Raw genomic sequence first — 17,384 nt, forward strand, 5'->3', positions numbered from 1 at the left:
AGTGCTTTGAGGGGCCCGAAAAGCGCTATATAAATGCAATCCATCATTATTATTAAAAGTGGTGATCCATATGCTTCAGTATTTTATGTGGCCCACCACTTTTTTGCTATTGTTCCTAATCACTTACACTTTGTTCTAATAGTTATGTGGAATACTTAGAAGTGAATAATTTCATGACAGGTGGCATCCTAGCACAGCCTAGCTTCATAGGTTATTAATGTGTTATTATTTGGAAACAGATGGTTTTGCATTTTGCAGCTCTGTTTATGCTGCTTACTAACTACAGTGATTACTGAATTTAGACAGCAATGCATCACATTGCTGCTTTTCAAAAAACATGCAATGTGATTACAGCAATGTCTTACAATATTGCATGTACCATGTGCTGTATACTTAGGTCTGGTATCATGTATCACATATTTATGATTTGTGACATAAAACACTCACTGGCATTTACACATACTAATATATGGGTTTACCGTGAAGCCTGGAGCACAGATACACTCTCCAGTCACACTGTGGCAATCAGCACCATTCTGGCACTGGCACACCTGCTGACAGGACTCGCCATAAAATCCTGGAGTGCACGTCTCATTGCAATAGAGACCTGACCAACCAGGCAGACATGTGCACTCCCCTGATATCGGGTGGCAGCTGGTGACAAGAGAGAAAAAGATAATAGTTATAAACTTTGTTGAGGTGTTTCCTACAGTCAAGATTCCTACTAGTCAGTACTATTTCCTACTTAAAGTATTTAGTGTGCTTGAAACAAATTTTTCAATGACCTGGTTTTTTTTTTAAGATCAGTGACTATCTCTAGTATTTAATCCCAAAGGTTAGCTAACACATTAGCATTTCTGCAGTTAGCTACAAATATGAAGTGCACTGTCATGCTTCCCTGTGGGACTGAGCTTTAGCTTTTCTTTTAGCTTGTACAACGTCTCTACATCCTAACAGTGCTCACTGGAAACATACTGAAAGCCTAACAGCAGTGGCAACAGGCAAATCAGGCCACAAGTGTTTCTTCTAGCTGTCTTGGTCTAAATCTGAAAAAACAAAAAAACAAAAAACAACAACAACAACAACAACAAAAAAACAAAACAAAAAACCAGACCAGACTATCTAAAATCTAAATCTAAAAATGAATTACAATATACCTGAGGAAGACTTTTTTCATTTTTCAGTGTGTGGGTTAACTGTAGTAATACAGGTGAAATGTGGCTATATTTGATAGTAACAGAGTTTGACTGACAGATGGTGTATCTGACACAGCAGTCCCATTGAGAAAGAAGCAGAACAGCTGTTATCTGCAATGACACATGCAGCCCACCAGCTGTGCTAGGCTAACTGATCACTACACTCAGTTGTCTACAGACACAGCGGTCATATACACAAATCTATACACGCAACATGTCAAACTGCTAAAACCCAGAAGATACAAAGGAAACACAGAGTTATATTTTGGAATTCGGGGAACCGTGAGGCAGCATTAATCAAATGGCTTCAAACTGACCCTGATCTGCAGATCAAAGTTTGTCAAAGATGACAACATGATTTACTACATACCCACGAGTGCTTTGGACATAGCACGGACATTTCCTATCACAACGCAGGCCATAGATTCCTTCAGGACACAGTCGGACATCACATGTCTTTCCTGTGTATCCTGGCTCACAAAGACACATTCCATTGCTGTGGTAGCACTTGCTGTTGTTTTCACAATTACATGTCTTTGCACAGGAGGCACCATAAGTACCAAGGGGACACTCATCCTGGCACCTGTTTATAGAGACACAGAAATATTCAGAGACAGTGATTAGGAAAAAGAGGTGGTGATCAATGACCATTCTCTCAAATGAAATATGAATTGTTGTGTATTTAGCTGCGTGACTATGGAAAGAGGCCTAAGGTTAATTTGTTTTTTACTGGCTGCAAATCTGGAATGTGTGGTTGTCTGTCTCTCGACAGTCAGAAATATTATAATTCAGACCATTTATCAGTACATATCCATATTTTATATCTATGTATAAAAACAAAGAGTGATGAAACCTGCAGCTTCAGATTCTGTGCGATGTCGGCTTTCAGCACGCGCATGTCCATGCCCGTCAGGTGCTTTGTGTTTACATCTTTTTGCGGAATCCATTTACCTGCTCTCATTTGCTGTTTTAGCTGTTTGGCAGTTGTTGAAATAGTTTAGTGACCTTTAACCTGAGATTTTGGCGTTTTTCTGGCAAAATACATTTATATTGAAAAAATCAATTCAGGATGTAATGAATCGATATTTCATTATTCAAACTAAAATCAGTTTGAATCGGCAAATCGATTTTTTTAAACCAACACTAGATAGCGAGCAACCAGGTCGAAAACCACATTGTGTTTCTGGTGTCCGAGGTTCAAATAACAGAGGGACTCTCCTTTCCAGCACCTTGACATATAGTTTTCTCCCTATAATTGGTACACACCCTCTGGTCCCCCTTCTTAAAGATGGAAACAACCACCCCAATCTGCCAATCCCGAGGTACCCTGACCCCTCCACACAACATTGTAGGGGCGTGCCAACCAAGACAGCCCTACAACATCAAGAGCTTTCGGGAACTCAGGGTGAACCTCATCCACCCCAGGGGCCCTGACACCAAGAAGTTATTTAACTACCTCAGGGACCCCCAGAGATAGACGAGTTGTCCCTCTTGTCCCTATCCGGTCTTTAAGTCTGACGTCATTAGACATTTCTGGGCACAAACTACGCTGCAGGTCCCTAAGTCAAATGATCACTGCAGCATTACTGAGAGAGAGAGAAACTGTCTAAATTCTTTCCTCTCTAATAAAATGATCAGTGTGGCTGCTCTACCAGGTGTAACAATTAAGTTTAACATCCAGGCATCCATGAAAACAGAATTTATGACATTTAACGGCTTTAGAAGTTAGCAGGGAGTTAGCTTGCTAGCTTCCATCTAAATATAATTAACCATGTTCTGACTGAGGGATTTATGAAACAAATTCAAACGTACAGCTCTGCTATCACTTCCAACATAAACATAAATCTCCATACATGTGCCTCATGTATGGAGAAACTTTGCTCAGGTATGATTTTGGCCCATTCCTCCACACAGTCTTTAAATACTTAAGGTTCTGCAGGTCACTTCTATGCACGCTGAGCTTTAATTATTAGTTATGGAGATGTTTGGTATTGAGGATATCCTGATTTTTGGGTATAAAAAACCCTGTACTGTACTGTGGGGCTTTGTTGTAAAGGTCTCTCTTACCGTTCTCCTGTGTATCCAGGGCTACAGATGCACTGTCCAGTAGATGACACACAAACGCCATTGTTGTGACACTGACATTCCTGGGAACAGTTTTTTCCAAATCTCCCTTCTGGACATGGCTGACCACAAACAGTTCCCTGCAGACAACAGCACAAACATGTATTTATCGTATACAGAATCTGCAATAATAACTTCAATAATTATAACTTCTTTAAATTATAAATTCTCTTCCTATCAAAAGTATCAAAAGTTTCTCTCTGGTTTAGCTCATGCTTGCATATTACCATAAAATACTAGCATGTCTAGTGAGCTGAATTTTCTTAAAAAGTTAAGCAACAGTTAGTGTCTGCACCATCCATCCTGCTGGACAGGAGCACTCTCCGGTTACATGGTGACACACTCCTCCATTCTGACATGGACATCTCTCCTCACATTGCTGTCCATGTTTACCTGGTGGACAGAGTTCTTCACACCTTCAAAAAAAGAAAGAAAAAGAAAACAACACTTGGTACATTTTTGCACTTCTGAGTTTTCTTTGAGATTATAGACAACTAGTAATTTTATAGATATAAAAAAGATATAAAAAGTATAAAGTAAAATTGTGCTGACCCTTGTTTCACTAAAACTTTGTTTTAAAGTTGCTCTTTCTGGCATCAACTCGACCTGCCGTGTTTGATGGAAGAAAAATGCTGAATATTACCTAAAAGAACACTATCCCTATAGTCAAGCACAGAGATGGAAAGACTGTACTTTGAGTACTATTAGTCTTTGCTAATGATGCAGGTCAACTTCAACAGACCTGGGCTCTGTACTGTAAAATCTTGGACGAGAACCTCTTTCCCTTTCCCAGAACATGTGGATGGGTCTTCCAGCGTGACAATAATGGAAACAATCCCACCAAGGCAACAAAGGAGTGGTTAAAGTAGAACCACACTTAAGTCACAGTGTGTCCTAGTTTCTGTAAAGAGAAGTGGGACAAAATCTGTCCTTTGTGCAAACCTTTAGGGAAACTAGAAGTAATGTCTTACTACTGTGCTTCCCAACTAGGGTTTCTCCATCAGTTAGTAAGTCAGGTTTTGCTTGGTGATCAAATAAAAATTAGAGACTGTTTATTTATTCATAAGTGAGCAGTCTAACAAATTCAGTGGGCAATCAAATAATTATTCCCCTGACTGTAGATACTATATATCTATCTATATAATGGAATATTCTGTGCTTCAACAATGACATAAAATTAAAAAATGATCAGTATAACTCCTTTTTATTGTCATCCATTAATAAATTAATCAGTTCCTCCAAAACACTAGTGTCTGAACTTAATAAATGTTCTATTACTACAACAAAGTTTCTAGTAAAAGGAAGAATATTTCTTGTAGTTATTTATTCAGCACTGCCACACATTTTTTTCTAATCTTTTTCATAATTTCTACATTCAATTAAATTGCAGTTCAATTCTGTTTTATTTATACAGCACCAAATCACAACAACAGTCACCTCAAGGTGCTTTACAATGTAAGGTAGATCAGAGAGAAACTCAACAATCATATGAACCCCTATGATGCCCTATTTGGTGACAGTGGGAAGTTAAAACTGCCTTTTTACAGGAAGAAACCTCCAGCAGAATCAGGCTCAGAGAGGGGTGACCATGAGTGGTTGGGGTGAGGGGAGGAAGACAAGACAAAAGACGTGCTGTGGAAGAGAGCCAGAGATTAATATTTACTAATGATTAAATGCAGAGTGTGTCTTTAGTGAATCCAAACTAGGATGTGGTTCCACAGAAGAAAGTCCTAAAACCTGAAGGCTCTGCCTCCCGTTCTAATTTTAAATATCCTAGGAACCACAAGTAAACTAGCAGTCTCAGAGCAAAGTGCTCTATTGGGGTGATACGGTACTATGAGGTCTTTAACATAAAATGGGGCCTGATTATTCAAGACCTTGTATGTGATGAAAAGGATTTTAAATTTGATTTTGGATTAAATGGGACCCAATGAATAGAAGCCACTATGGGAGAAATATGCTCTCTCTTTCTAGTCCCTGTCAGTACTGTCAGTGCAGAAGTTTTTAGGACAACCTGATAATAATAAATTACAATACTCCAGCCTAGAAATAATAAATGCATGAACTAGTTTTTTTAGCATCAATACTGAAGTCACTTCTGAATTATCTTTAAAATCTTTCTATTAATTTGTAAAGCTCTCAGTGCTTTGGTCTCTGACTTGCACTGTAACCATGTCAGACTTCTCATCTGGTGCAAATCTTTTAACAGTCCAGAGAACCGTCCAGTGTGTGCACACAATGTTTAAGAATAATGATATGTGCTGTATAAATGAAATTGCCATGACCAGATACTAGGCTTTTAATGTTATGTCACTGTTGGCATTAGATGGAGGTGGGCACACTGGTATTCTCCAGTTGCATAATAACAGGCAGCACCAATCTACGATTTCTGCTGGTATCCATTCTTATAGGTGCCTACCTTTTCTTTTATGTCACTGTTGGTATTAGAAGCAGGAAACCAATTTAACAAATGATCTCTCCTGACTTACAAAGCACCAGTGTATCCCGGTGGGCACTTGCATTCTCCGGTCGCATGATGACAGGCAGCACCATTCTGGCATTGGCATTTCTGCTGGCATCCATTCCCATAGGTGCCTACTGCACACGACACCTCACAGCGCCAACCTCTGTATCCAGGAGTGCAGATACAAGCTCCAGTGATAGGGTTACACAGAGCTCCATTCTGGCACTGGCATCTGTTACTGCAGTGGGAACCCCAGTGATCATTGTCACAAGCTGAAAAGAAAGAAAGAAAAAAAAATCTAAATACATATTTTTTATCTTTCATGTTTATCTTACTTGACATGTGTCACAGAACTGGACATAGGTTGTCATTTCTAATTGCATACGAAGCTATAATAGATCATTAAGTTAGAGATGCCTTGAGTCTGCAAGTAAAATCTATTATAGGGAGTTAGCACCTTATTCGGCTTGCACATAAAAACTCACTCAAAACACTCATCAGTATTACTGTCCAGATCTTTTTTCAGTCCCTCGGAGTGCTGAAGTCGATTTAAATATAGCTATAATTCTTATTTTTTATTACTTTTAAAGCTGTCTAGGAGTAAAATAGCAGAGAAAATAAGTGACATAAATGTTTACAATATGTGATGTGCCACCAAATACTTCCAAGATAATAATAATAATAATAATAATAATAATAATAATAACTACTCATCATTCTTCACTACAAAATGCCTCAGGCTCTCTTAGGTGTGCCTTTCAATGTGCTCAGCATTGTGTGGAGTTTCTGGGCTTTCCTAATTGCTTTCCTAAATAAATAAATGCAGCGCAGCTTTATTTCTGCATCCTTCGTTATAACCCCCATCTGAGTTGTAAGTGTAATCTTTGCTCCTCTATACTGGAACAGAATATCCTTTTCTGGCATGTCATAGTATAGTCTTCTGCCTTTGGTTCTTCATGAATATAGCACCATCTACAGGTTTTGGGGGTTTCTATCAGGCCAAATGGTTTGTGGGTGGAACACTGGAGTTTTCTGTATATTCTGCTGTCAGGAAGATATTCATTTTTTGTTGTATATTATACACACACATCTAAATTTAAAGAAAGAAAGAAAGAAATAGGTGCTATTTAAGCTACGCAAGGCTTTTCTGCATTTGTCAACACATGGAGTATTTATTAGCGGTAACTTATTCATCTTATTCATTGTAATATATCCATGATTTGTCTATTATCATCCATTTTCCTGTGGTTGTCCTGCTAAATTGACATATAGCTGGTGTTGGTGTCAAAGTCTTTCTGTTTATTCACTTTTTTTTTTTCTGTTCTCAAGTTATTTGTTCCCTACCTCTTTCTCCTGACCTCCAACATCCCTCGTGCCTTATTGCAGTGCCTGCTCTAATCCCTATCACTGTCAATTCCTATGACTGATTTAGTAAATCTTGTTCTATCTGTCCGATACATCACAGTTATTAGAAGTCTAAGAACTGTGATGTATAGAATCAAGTGGCTTAAGAGTACTGGCACCAGGATGTATACATGTAAATTACATCTGCAAAGTTAAGGACTGTTAAAATGTTGCACAATCCTCAGCCTACTGCTAAAAGGCTGAGGATTGGCAGCTAATATGCTGACCTGGCAGCATATTAGCTGCCAGGTCAGCATATAATGTTGCAGAGGGAAAGTCTCAACTAAAAATGAACAAAAAGACAACATATCCACTAGGGATGAAGCACCATCCCGTCAAGCTCTCATTAATTTATGTTTAAAGACTGATAATTGCCTACAAGAACTGACTACAAATCTCATCAGTCCAGTGCATGACCTTCCACACCATGTCCTCAGTGCAATCTTGTTTTGTCTTAAACATAAGCAACTGGCTAATACATTTTGGCTGTAGTTTTTTGGGCTTCAACTTTTATTCTCAAAGCCTGGTGTATCTGCTAACTAATGAAAAGCTGCTGGCTGTGAAAAATCCACAGTAAAACACACTGATTGCAGTTGTATCCTTTCACAAGCAACTTTATTTCTGCATGTATTAATATGTAGTGCAATGAAGCACCGCAAAAAGCTCAGGGACTCAAAAATACTTGTGGTTTCCAGTGCTATCGTAGCCTCCTAGTAGATGCACCTATAGTATAAAATTGATAATCTTTCGTGTCATCTTGCTTGATTTTCAGCAAAAATAACTGAGAGTTTGACTGAGTCTGACTGAGAGTCAAAACTAGTCCAAAACTTTTAATAGTTGAACACAAATCTGAAAATCGACATTTTAAAAAAGATAGGATGCTGTGTAAAATATCAATAAAAAGGTAGTAATACTGCAAATACAACTTGAATTGATGGTGAGAAGGTATAGCTCTCAGTTACATTTTAAGTCAAAATAAATAATTTGTTTGTTTTTTTATTAGCAATAAATGTTATTTAAGGTCGAGCTCCTTCTTTCGACTACCACAAACAGCTTGGCATTTATATGCCTAGCATGCAGAGTAATGCTGCCATTTCCAGCTACTCCACTATTCTGAAGTTGTTCAAGTGATTAAAAGGCTCCTTTTCTTCCTTCTGCATTAGTGCGCTTCACTCTGGCCTGATAAAATGTACATACTCTCTTACCTCCGGCGGTTTGGCCTTGTGTGACAAACAGCAGCGGGGCTGAAGGGGGAGGAGGAGAATAGAGATACTAACATGTACATATAAAAAGCTCTTCCATTCAAGTCCTCTATCACGATACCTTTTTGAAACCTGACCTAGATTGAATAAAAGCTCAAGTCCAGGAGCTTAGGGCTCTTCATCTACTTCCTGGAGAACAGATTGTTCTCTGTCATCAGCCTATTCAAAACAGCCACACACACACACACACACGCAGAAAAAATACTGTGGCATGGTTTTGTCACAACGCTGGTTGCATCACAGTCTCGAATAGGATCCTAAGGATTTTATTTTCTAAAATGTTCAACATGAGAAAAATTTGTCAGACCTCACATTGTTATCCTGAGCTCTCACTTTCTGCCACAGTAAATTCAACTGTTTTATGTATATTCACTTGAATCTGCATCAGATCAATTTTAAAAGCTTCTTCTAATCACAAACGAAGAAAGAGTATAAAAGAGTTGGGTGAGTAGAGAAAAGACTGGGAGCCAGTGACTGCCAGTTGTTCAGAGTGGGTTCAGATCTTACTCTCCACACTGGGGAGCCTGGATGTTTTTCCATCTATTTAGTGATTACCCAGCCTGCCAAAAATGGTGCACTCATGGGAACAGAAAGCACTGTCACACTAATACGAAGGATTCCCAGTGAGAAGAAACAGCTGTAGCATTCCTCCAGTTTTCCTCTCTCAGGAGGTGTGTGTGTCATCCTCCAGAGTTTCTAATTGTCACGTTATTTTGTTAAACATGTCTGTAGACAGGTAAATCAAACCAGTTATTAGACATGTTCACAATTTAAGGAAATGAGAGAGGGTTTTTAGGAAACACTGTTCAATGTTCGGTTTCTATGCCACATGTTAAAACAAGATCTAGAGAGTGATTAAAGTGGTGGGTTCTTTACAGCCTGTCAGTTTTAGTATCTACATGAATGTTAAAAATCACCTACAATTAATTATTTTATCTGAGCTGAGCACTAAATCAGATAAAATGTCTAAAAGGGGATGATTTGGGCTTGTTTTAGGGCCACAACACCTGGGCACTTTGCAGTCATAAAGCCAACCATGAACTATACTGTATACCAAAGTTTTCTTGAGCCAAAGTGAGGCCATTTCTCAAACAGTAACAGCAACGTTTTTTAATGATTTAAATATTAATTAAATATTTGAATAATTTAAATAACAGCAATACTATAATTAGTTATAAAGCATTTTGTTGGCTTTTAGGGCTCAGATCATGAAATGTGTGGGCATTATACAAAATATTTTTGCTGTTTGAGGTGGAATTACGTTTAATAATTTCTGTCATTACCAGACTACTGAGAGTCTTTGTTGACAACTAAGAGTTCAAAGTGATCTACCGATATAAACACAAAAGAGAATATTTTTTACATAGACAGTGAAACATAGTCCATAATATTGATGTTACTTTGATTTCACAGCTGAATTTGAGCCCCTCCTGAGGATCTTGTGTTATTATCATGTGTACTAAATCACAAGCTCCACTGCCTCAGGTCATTTCCTCCTGCAAACATTTATCCTCCTGCTATTACTCCTAACCATAACCCACTCCTCCCCACCCATAATCTCTCTCTCACTCACACACACACACACACACACACACATGCACATGCACACTCAGCACATATTGTCTTTGCCATTTCCTGTTCTTCGTATGTCAAATTGAGCCTCAGACATATTGTTGTGGTTCACTGACCTGTATGAGACAGTCAACAGATTAGTCTTTCTTCGATCTTTAGGCCATTTAATACATATTACAGAAAGCCACATGAATATGAACTGAGTGACTAGTTCCATATACTGAGCTATTTTTGCTACATTTTACAGAAAAACCTAGTCCCTACTTCAGCACCCATTTCAAGTCAAACATGTCAGTGTTTATTGATTATTGATACGATTATTGATGTCTTCCAAATGCAATACAGATTGTCCATCAGATATTAAAAACATAAAATCATTTTCTAACAATAGCTGTCATTACTGATGAAAAATATTTCCCTCAATCTTGAGCGCCTTGAGGTGACTGGTGGTGTAATTTGAATCTATTTCATCCAAGATAGGGTTGAGAATTAACTGGAAAAAACTTGAAACTTGAGTTCATAAATATCCTTGCTAACTCTCATCTGAATATCAGAGGACATTATTGACCTAACCATTAAAAATGAATGCCTAACCCTGACCCTTACCCTAAACCTAACCATAACCTAATTGTAACCCTGACACTAAAACCACATTTTGAGCCTCAAAAAGGCCTTCACAAAGAAATTCTAGCCTTAAATTTTTAACTGTGTAGCTGTAAAAGAAAGTCGAACATAGATTTAAGGGTTAGTCCCAAAGAGCTCAATGGTTTTCAGAAAGAGATCTTAATATGGATATGGACCGTGAAGGACTGCGGGCAACTACTGCAGGGTTAATTGTGGAAGAAAGAAATGGCTTTGCACAAAAACTACCTAATTCATGTGCAAGTGATAAAAACAAAGCAAGATACTGTGTTTGAACTTGACTGTTCCTTCAATACAGTAACTTTAACCACATATTTTTCCCTCACTTGTCTCCTGGGTTTGCAACATTTTTTATCAAGTCATTCCTACAGCTTTTATTTTCAAATAAAATATAACAAATATAACACCTGTGTTTGCCTTTCTGTGCAAGATACATTTTAAGATTTAAAAAATGAATAAGCAAAAAATAGAAAAAGAAACAATAATTAACAACTGAAGTAATTTGTTCACACTTCTATCTATCACACTTTCTATCCACAAAGAAAAATGTGTGTGTGTGTGTGTGTTCCTGTCTAGCTATCTTTGTGAGGATCAAATATAGCATTCTACTATACTTGTGAGAACCAACAGTCACTTGTGAGGACACACACACCGGTCCTCACAAATTTGAAGGCCTTTTTGAGGCTCAAAATGTGGTTTTAGTGTCAGGGTTACAATTAGGTTATGGTTAGGTTTAGGGTTAGGCATTCATTTTTAATGGTTAGGGTTAGGGTAAGGGGCTAGGGAAACCATTATGTCAATGAAGGTCCTCACTAAGATAGCTGAACGGGCTTGTGTGCGTGTGTGTGTGTGTGTGTGTGTGCGTGCGTGTGCGTGTGTGTGTGTGTGCGTGTGTGTGTGAGCAGTAAGCAGACAGGCCTGCCCTAAGGGACAGACACAACAAGCTCTTTTATCACAGGGTGAAACTGAAGACGATGGGACACACCGTGTGAGGCCCTCTTCCATTTCAGTATTCAGTATCTCAGTCTGCATGAACACACATTTACAGATTCATAAGAACAAAAATCACCTCTTGGTAAGTTTGCATCAACAAAATAATTTAGGGAAATGACTGTTAAAGGCAACAAACACAAACAACAGTCTCAAAATAGTGATGAGCTCAAGCTAGTTTACCAGAGGCACTAAGATTTGCTGTTATGACGTTTGGGACATTTTTGGTGTGTCAACTGATGAAGACACAAAAGAGAGAAGAGTCAAATACTTCCCCAATTTACGCACTGTCGAAAAACTGAATTTCCACAGTTAGAAGATAAAATCAACAAGAGACAAAGTAGACAGGCCAAACAGTTTGGCAGCAGCACAGACACATGATTTAAAATTATGACAAAACCATTGCTTTCTAATAAGTCTTTTCAGTTATGACATTTCCATTTCTGTTGATCATTGAATTTAGCATGTAACTGTAGAAGTATTTAGGTGTTATAGTTCTTTATTACTTTTACTTACTTTTGAAAGATCATGATCATTATTTCAACAGTAGAATATAGGAATGCTTGATGTGTTTTAAATCATACATTAGACCTCGGTGTCGGTGAGATACAAAGATGATCGCTTTTTGTTGTTTTCATTGAGCCACAAGTAAGTAAGTAAAGTTGATTTATCTAGCACCTTTCACAGACATAACAGTCACAAAGCGCTGAACGACAATTAAGATACAGTATCAACAGTGAACCATGTTTAAAAACAAATGTCTTGGATTTCTTGGTGTCTGTCTCTGTGCTTCCCCTGTGGTCCTTGTGTTGCGTCTAGTCAAGTTATTTTTTCATGTCAGTGTTTCGCATTGTTTCAAGTGCCTGTCTCATGTTTCCTGTTTTACTAGGACAGTCTCGTGTAATATGTTAGTGTTTTCAGTTTTGCTTCCCCCATTCTTATTGTGTGTGATTACTCCCAGCTCTGCTCTCCTCCTGGGTCTCATTCCTTCGTTATCCCTCTGTGTATTTAAGCGCTTTGGACATGTCCACACTAATACGTTTTCGTTTGAAAACACATCTTTTTCTCGCCATTTTAACCTTCAATCCACACTGAGACGCCGTTTTTGGTCAAGGAAAATGGAGCTTTTTGAAAACGCTCTCCAAAGTGGATACATTTGAAAACACTGTTTTCACATCGCAGTGTGGACTGCGAAAACGGAGGCTTTCGAAGACGATGACGCATTTTAGTCATATGATGCAGTCATGTGACCAATCCAACTAAGATGGTGTTTGGTACTGTACAGCAGTTGCTTTGTTTGCTCTCAATTTTGGCAGCCCTATTAAAGAATAATATCAGTTTTTACATCCTCCAGATAGCTCCAGATAAAACTTGACACTTTTTCTCGACATTTTGCCGCAACATTTCAAAGAGCCGGAAAGTAAATACACGGCAGAAATGACGCAGGTTTCACGCATGCGTAGTACAGGAATCTAAGCGTTTTCAGTGTGGATGAAAACAATTGAAAATAGTAGTGTGGACGCGGAGCATTTTTAGACTAAAACATCGTTTTCAAATTTATTCGGATTAGTGTACATGTAGTTTTTGTCTTCCTCTGTTTGTTGCTGGATTGTCTGCATATCACCCACTGAGTTTTCTTTATACTTGCTTCTAGTTTCCTCCCTGTTTAGGTTTAGTCGTTTTCTTACTGTGCTTTTGTTTTTGTTTTTTTCTGCCTCAAAAAAAGTCCATTTCCGAAGTCTGCATTTGGGTCCACACTCTCTCCGCTCCACATGTCTGCCACAGCAGAAAACACAACAAAAGAAAGTCAGTAAAAAACCTGATTAAATGGAAAAAACTATTCCTTAAAAGACTCAGTGTCAGCTAAACAGAGCTGGAGTGATAAACTGTTCCATAGCCTGGAAGCTTTGTCCACTCTAGTCTTCACTCTTGTATGAGGTACAACTAATAGATTTTAAGCTTGTGAATGGAGGCAACAAGCAGCAGTGTGTTTAAAAAGATGTTTGGGACAAATAGTGCGGAGCTTGTCTATTTATTGCTCTGTATACAATTGTGAGACTCCTAAAATGAATTTTAATATCAACCAAGAGCCAATATTGAGAAAATAAAACGAGAGTGTGTCAGGAATCTGTCTGCAGCATTTTTTATTGCTTGAGGTGTGACAGAGATGATTTAAGCCAAAATGAAAGGCACAACAGTAATCTAGGCGCATAATACAAATGCATGAAAATTTTTACCCATTTTATAGGAGGAAACTATAGGTTGCAATTTAGAAATACTCCTTAAATAAAAGAAACAGGATCTTAAGCAAAATTTTATATTTGAGTCAAAGTTCAAGGAGGAATCAAATATTACACCAAAATTACCAAGTAAAAAGAAGCAATCATTTGACTGATTCTTGATTGTATATCAGGAGGAGCTATAATCATGGCAGTCTTGTTAGAGTTTAAAACAAAGTAATTGTTGGAAAGCCAGTCACTAATGAGATAAACAGTCAACTAGGGTAGACAACCTATCCAGCTGGTGAGGCTTAAAAGACATAGTACAGTTGAATGTCATCAGCATCAAATTAATAAGAAATGCCTGAGAAAGATCGAATAATACCAGCTAAAGGAAGCATGTGAAAGGAGAATAGCAATGGACCCAGGATGGAACCTTGAGGAATGCCACAGGTTAAACAAGCAGTGCAGAAGGAGAATCTGCTTGCCCCAACAGAACGTCCTCTCACATAAATAGGAGGAAAACCGATCTAGTGGTGAGCGAGAGTTACCAACCAAAACCTTCAGCCTAGTAATTAAATATTATGGTCAGTATCAAAGGCAGCACTGTGGTCAAGCAACACAAGCACAAAGCAAAAAGATAATTACAGACCTTTAAAAGAACAGTTTCAGTGGAGTGCTGCTTTTGAAAATCGGACTGAAAAGGGTCAGAAATGTGTAGTGTGCATAATAAATAAATAAATTGATTTGACAACTTTATCTAATAATCTGCTAATAAATGGTCATTTTGAAATAAGCTGGTAATTACTAGGACACCTGGCATCAAGACTAGGTTTTTTAAGTAATGGAATGACCTCAGCATGCTTAAAGTAAGATGGAACACAACCTCGCTTCAGTGAGCTGTTAATGATAGAAAGCAACGAAGGACCCAAAAAGAACAGAGGGATGCAAGATCCCTAAAGAGGGTGATGAAGGTTTCAGCTAAACCATTATTCTAACTTAGTCACTTAGTGTAATTGAACAGAATGAGGTAAATGAATGAAAGCACTGAGGGCAATCCCCATTAGGCAAGGAACCTAAGGAGAAGTTCAAGCTAAGTCCATCACCCTATTTACAAAATCATGGAGAAATACATTAAAGTCATCGTCAGAGGCTATCAATGCATGTGGAGGAGGGGAGGATATAATGCTATTAATGGTGTCAAATAACACCCTGGGATTATTTTTATGATTTTTAATGAGGCTCTTGCCTCTTTCAGTGCCATATTGTAAGAAAAAAGAAGTTCTTTAAAATATTCTTTATAGACAGTCACACCCATGGTTTTCTACAGTCTTTCTGTTTTCTGATAACCATGAGGATCACTATTTAATAAGGGTGAGAGAGACAGACAACAGAACTCAGTTTGACCCTTCTTGTCCTTGTAGATTGAGCGGGTTACTGGCTCCATGTGCAGATGGGCCCGCAGATTTGGGGCGTGTCTGCACATGTTAGAATACTCTTTATAGTGGCGTCAGCAGTGTGCCAGCCTTTGGTGCAGCGGTGGTAGGGTGTGCCATTTGCACGGGCCCCTGGTTCACTTTTTGCTGCCCTGCAGTGTCATAGAGGAAACAGAAGTGCTTACTGAGCCAGCAGAAGTGGCTTTCTCCTTCAAGAGTAGTCAACTGGTCTTAGAGATCCCATGCCTTCTCCTCCTCAACCTCCTCTGATTATCAGTCACTTTTACACGTAGGGTCGTGGGGAGGGATGGAACATGTGCCACATGGGCCAAAGTTGGTTGGATGAGCACTGTTAACCAGCTGCCACATTCTCATGTCGCATCTGTTCGCTCATCAGTAGTGGTTTAGTCTAGATTTCACACAGTCCTACTCACTATTTACTCGTACTGTGACGTGCACCAACACATGGACCCAAAAGGCCTACCTTTGACACTAACAGCTGTTAAAAGTGGCCTACACCCCTGTTTCCTGCACCCTGTCTTTTGGTGATGAGGTTGGCTGCTGATCTGGGGCCAGTCTGCCTGCGTCCCAGGTTCACTGCTGGCTGGAGCTAGCACTCCAATGGCACCCTGGGTGGAGATTTTGGCGTTGGCTGGCCTGCTCCCTTGGGGTTGTGGTATGGGGAGGCTTGGACCTCTCATCAAGTCGGCTCCGTCAGGAGGTTCTCACGCCTGGGTTCCCATCCTCAGCTGATGCTGGGAAGGCTGGCCTCTGACGTGGTTGGCTGCCTGCTGCCTCTGGTTGTCTGGCACTCCTGCCCTTTGGCTGTGGGCCCTCCACCGAGTCCTCCACCAGGTCCTCCCTCTTCCCCCTGCTGGGTTGGACCCATGGTTTTCGTCTAGGTGTGTGACCTCAGGTCTTCAGCACTTCTGGGGTCAGTGTACAGTGTAGCTCTCCTGAGTCTTTGACTGTCTGCCTCTGGCTCCCAGGGGTTTGTATTGCATTCTCTGACCCTCATTATCAAATATGTTGCATGACAAATGCTCATACACAGAGTTTCACAATTTTTCCAATTTTTCTTTCTCTCTCTCTTTCACACACACAGACATACACCGCAGCAAAATTGTATTTTTGTTTGTATACTACCCGTTTTGTATTTCAGGTGCTGTGTGTTTTTTGTTTTGTGATTTTCTTGTGAATGAAGATGATAAGCACGTGGTTTATAAATATCACATAGTAAGCTATGTAAATCTTCCTTAATGCCTCTCGCGTTGTGCAGACAAAAAAAAGTGTTGGTGAAGTAGAGTCAAGTGATATAGTCCTGATGTCTTGCTGATAAGAAATGCTCCATGTGAGGAGAGTGCAAAATCCAAATCAAACAAAACTTACTCAAAACTATTTTCCGTGCATCATGTCACCTTTAGCATTTTAGGAACTTGCTTTAAGTCAACATTTAGAGAATTAATCAATTGCTGCAGCCAGGTTGCACAAAAAGTCTTGTTGCTAAACTGGTCTGTTTACACAAAAAAATCTGCCACCCACTAAAACCCCCCAATTCCCTGTGAAATTAATATATATATATATATGTCTAAGGAGGACAGGTAGTTAAAAACCTATAACAAGTTCCTATGTAAGAACATCTGATTATCAGAACTAAATCCACTAATTTCCTGAGTTCCTACATGCTCACGTTCCAACTTTTGACTGGCATGTGTTGTGACTAACATCAGTATTTTGGCCCTCCAGAATTTCTAGCCATTGGTGTGGTACAGTAAGACGAGAACAGTCTGATTCTCCTCTTGTGAGTTCAGAGTGTTTTTACAGAAAACCAATCCCACTCACAAAGTCATTATTGTGAACAGACAGCAACAGCTGGAGGACTTACCACTCGAGCAATTGGAGCCCCCCCAGCCTGGCTCACACTGGCAGGTGTTGGGTGCCATACAACGGCCATGAATACAGCTCTCTGTACAATGAGCTAGACATCGAGGAGACAGGGAGAGAGGCCAGGGATCAGCACGGTCCCCCCAAAAAATAACCCATCAAAACACATCTACATTAGAATTAGTCATGTA

General features: G+C 39.2%; 1 protein-coding gene across 1 annotated transcript in view; it reads right to left on the minus strand.

Moving 5' to 3' along the window:
- Positions 1 to 17,384, minus strand: part of megf10 (multiple EGF-like-domains 10) — a 58,924-nt gene that overhangs the window by 29,030 nt on the left and 12,510 nt on the right. Inside the window, exons 5-10 of the mRNA XM_040048692.1 lie at positions 17,195 to 17,287; positions 5,810 to 6,056; positions 3,616 to 3,736; positions 3,264 to 3,400; positions 1,567 to 1,779; positions 480 to 654 (exon numbers count right to left, since the gene is read on the minus strand). Of these exons, the coding sequence (XP_039904626.1) occupies positions 480 to 654; positions 1,567 to 1,779; positions 3,264 to 3,400; positions 3,616 to 3,736; positions 5,810 to 6,056; positions 17,195 to 17,287 (986 nt within the window). The remainder of the gene's footprint in view (positions 1 to 479; positions 655 to 1,566; positions 1,780 to 3,263; positions 3,401 to 3,615; positions 3,737 to 5,809; positions 6,057 to 17,194; positions 17,288 to 17,384) is intronic.

This window comes from Simochromis diagramma, unplaced genomic scaffold (assembly GCF_900408965.1).
Source record: "Simochromis diagramma unplaced genomic scaffold, fSimDia1.1 OVJJ01000683.1, whole genome shotgun sequence".
In the NCBI taxonomy this organism is placed as follows: Eukaryota; Metazoa; Chordata; class Actinopteri; order Cichliformes; family Cichlidae; genus Simochromis; species Simochromis diagramma.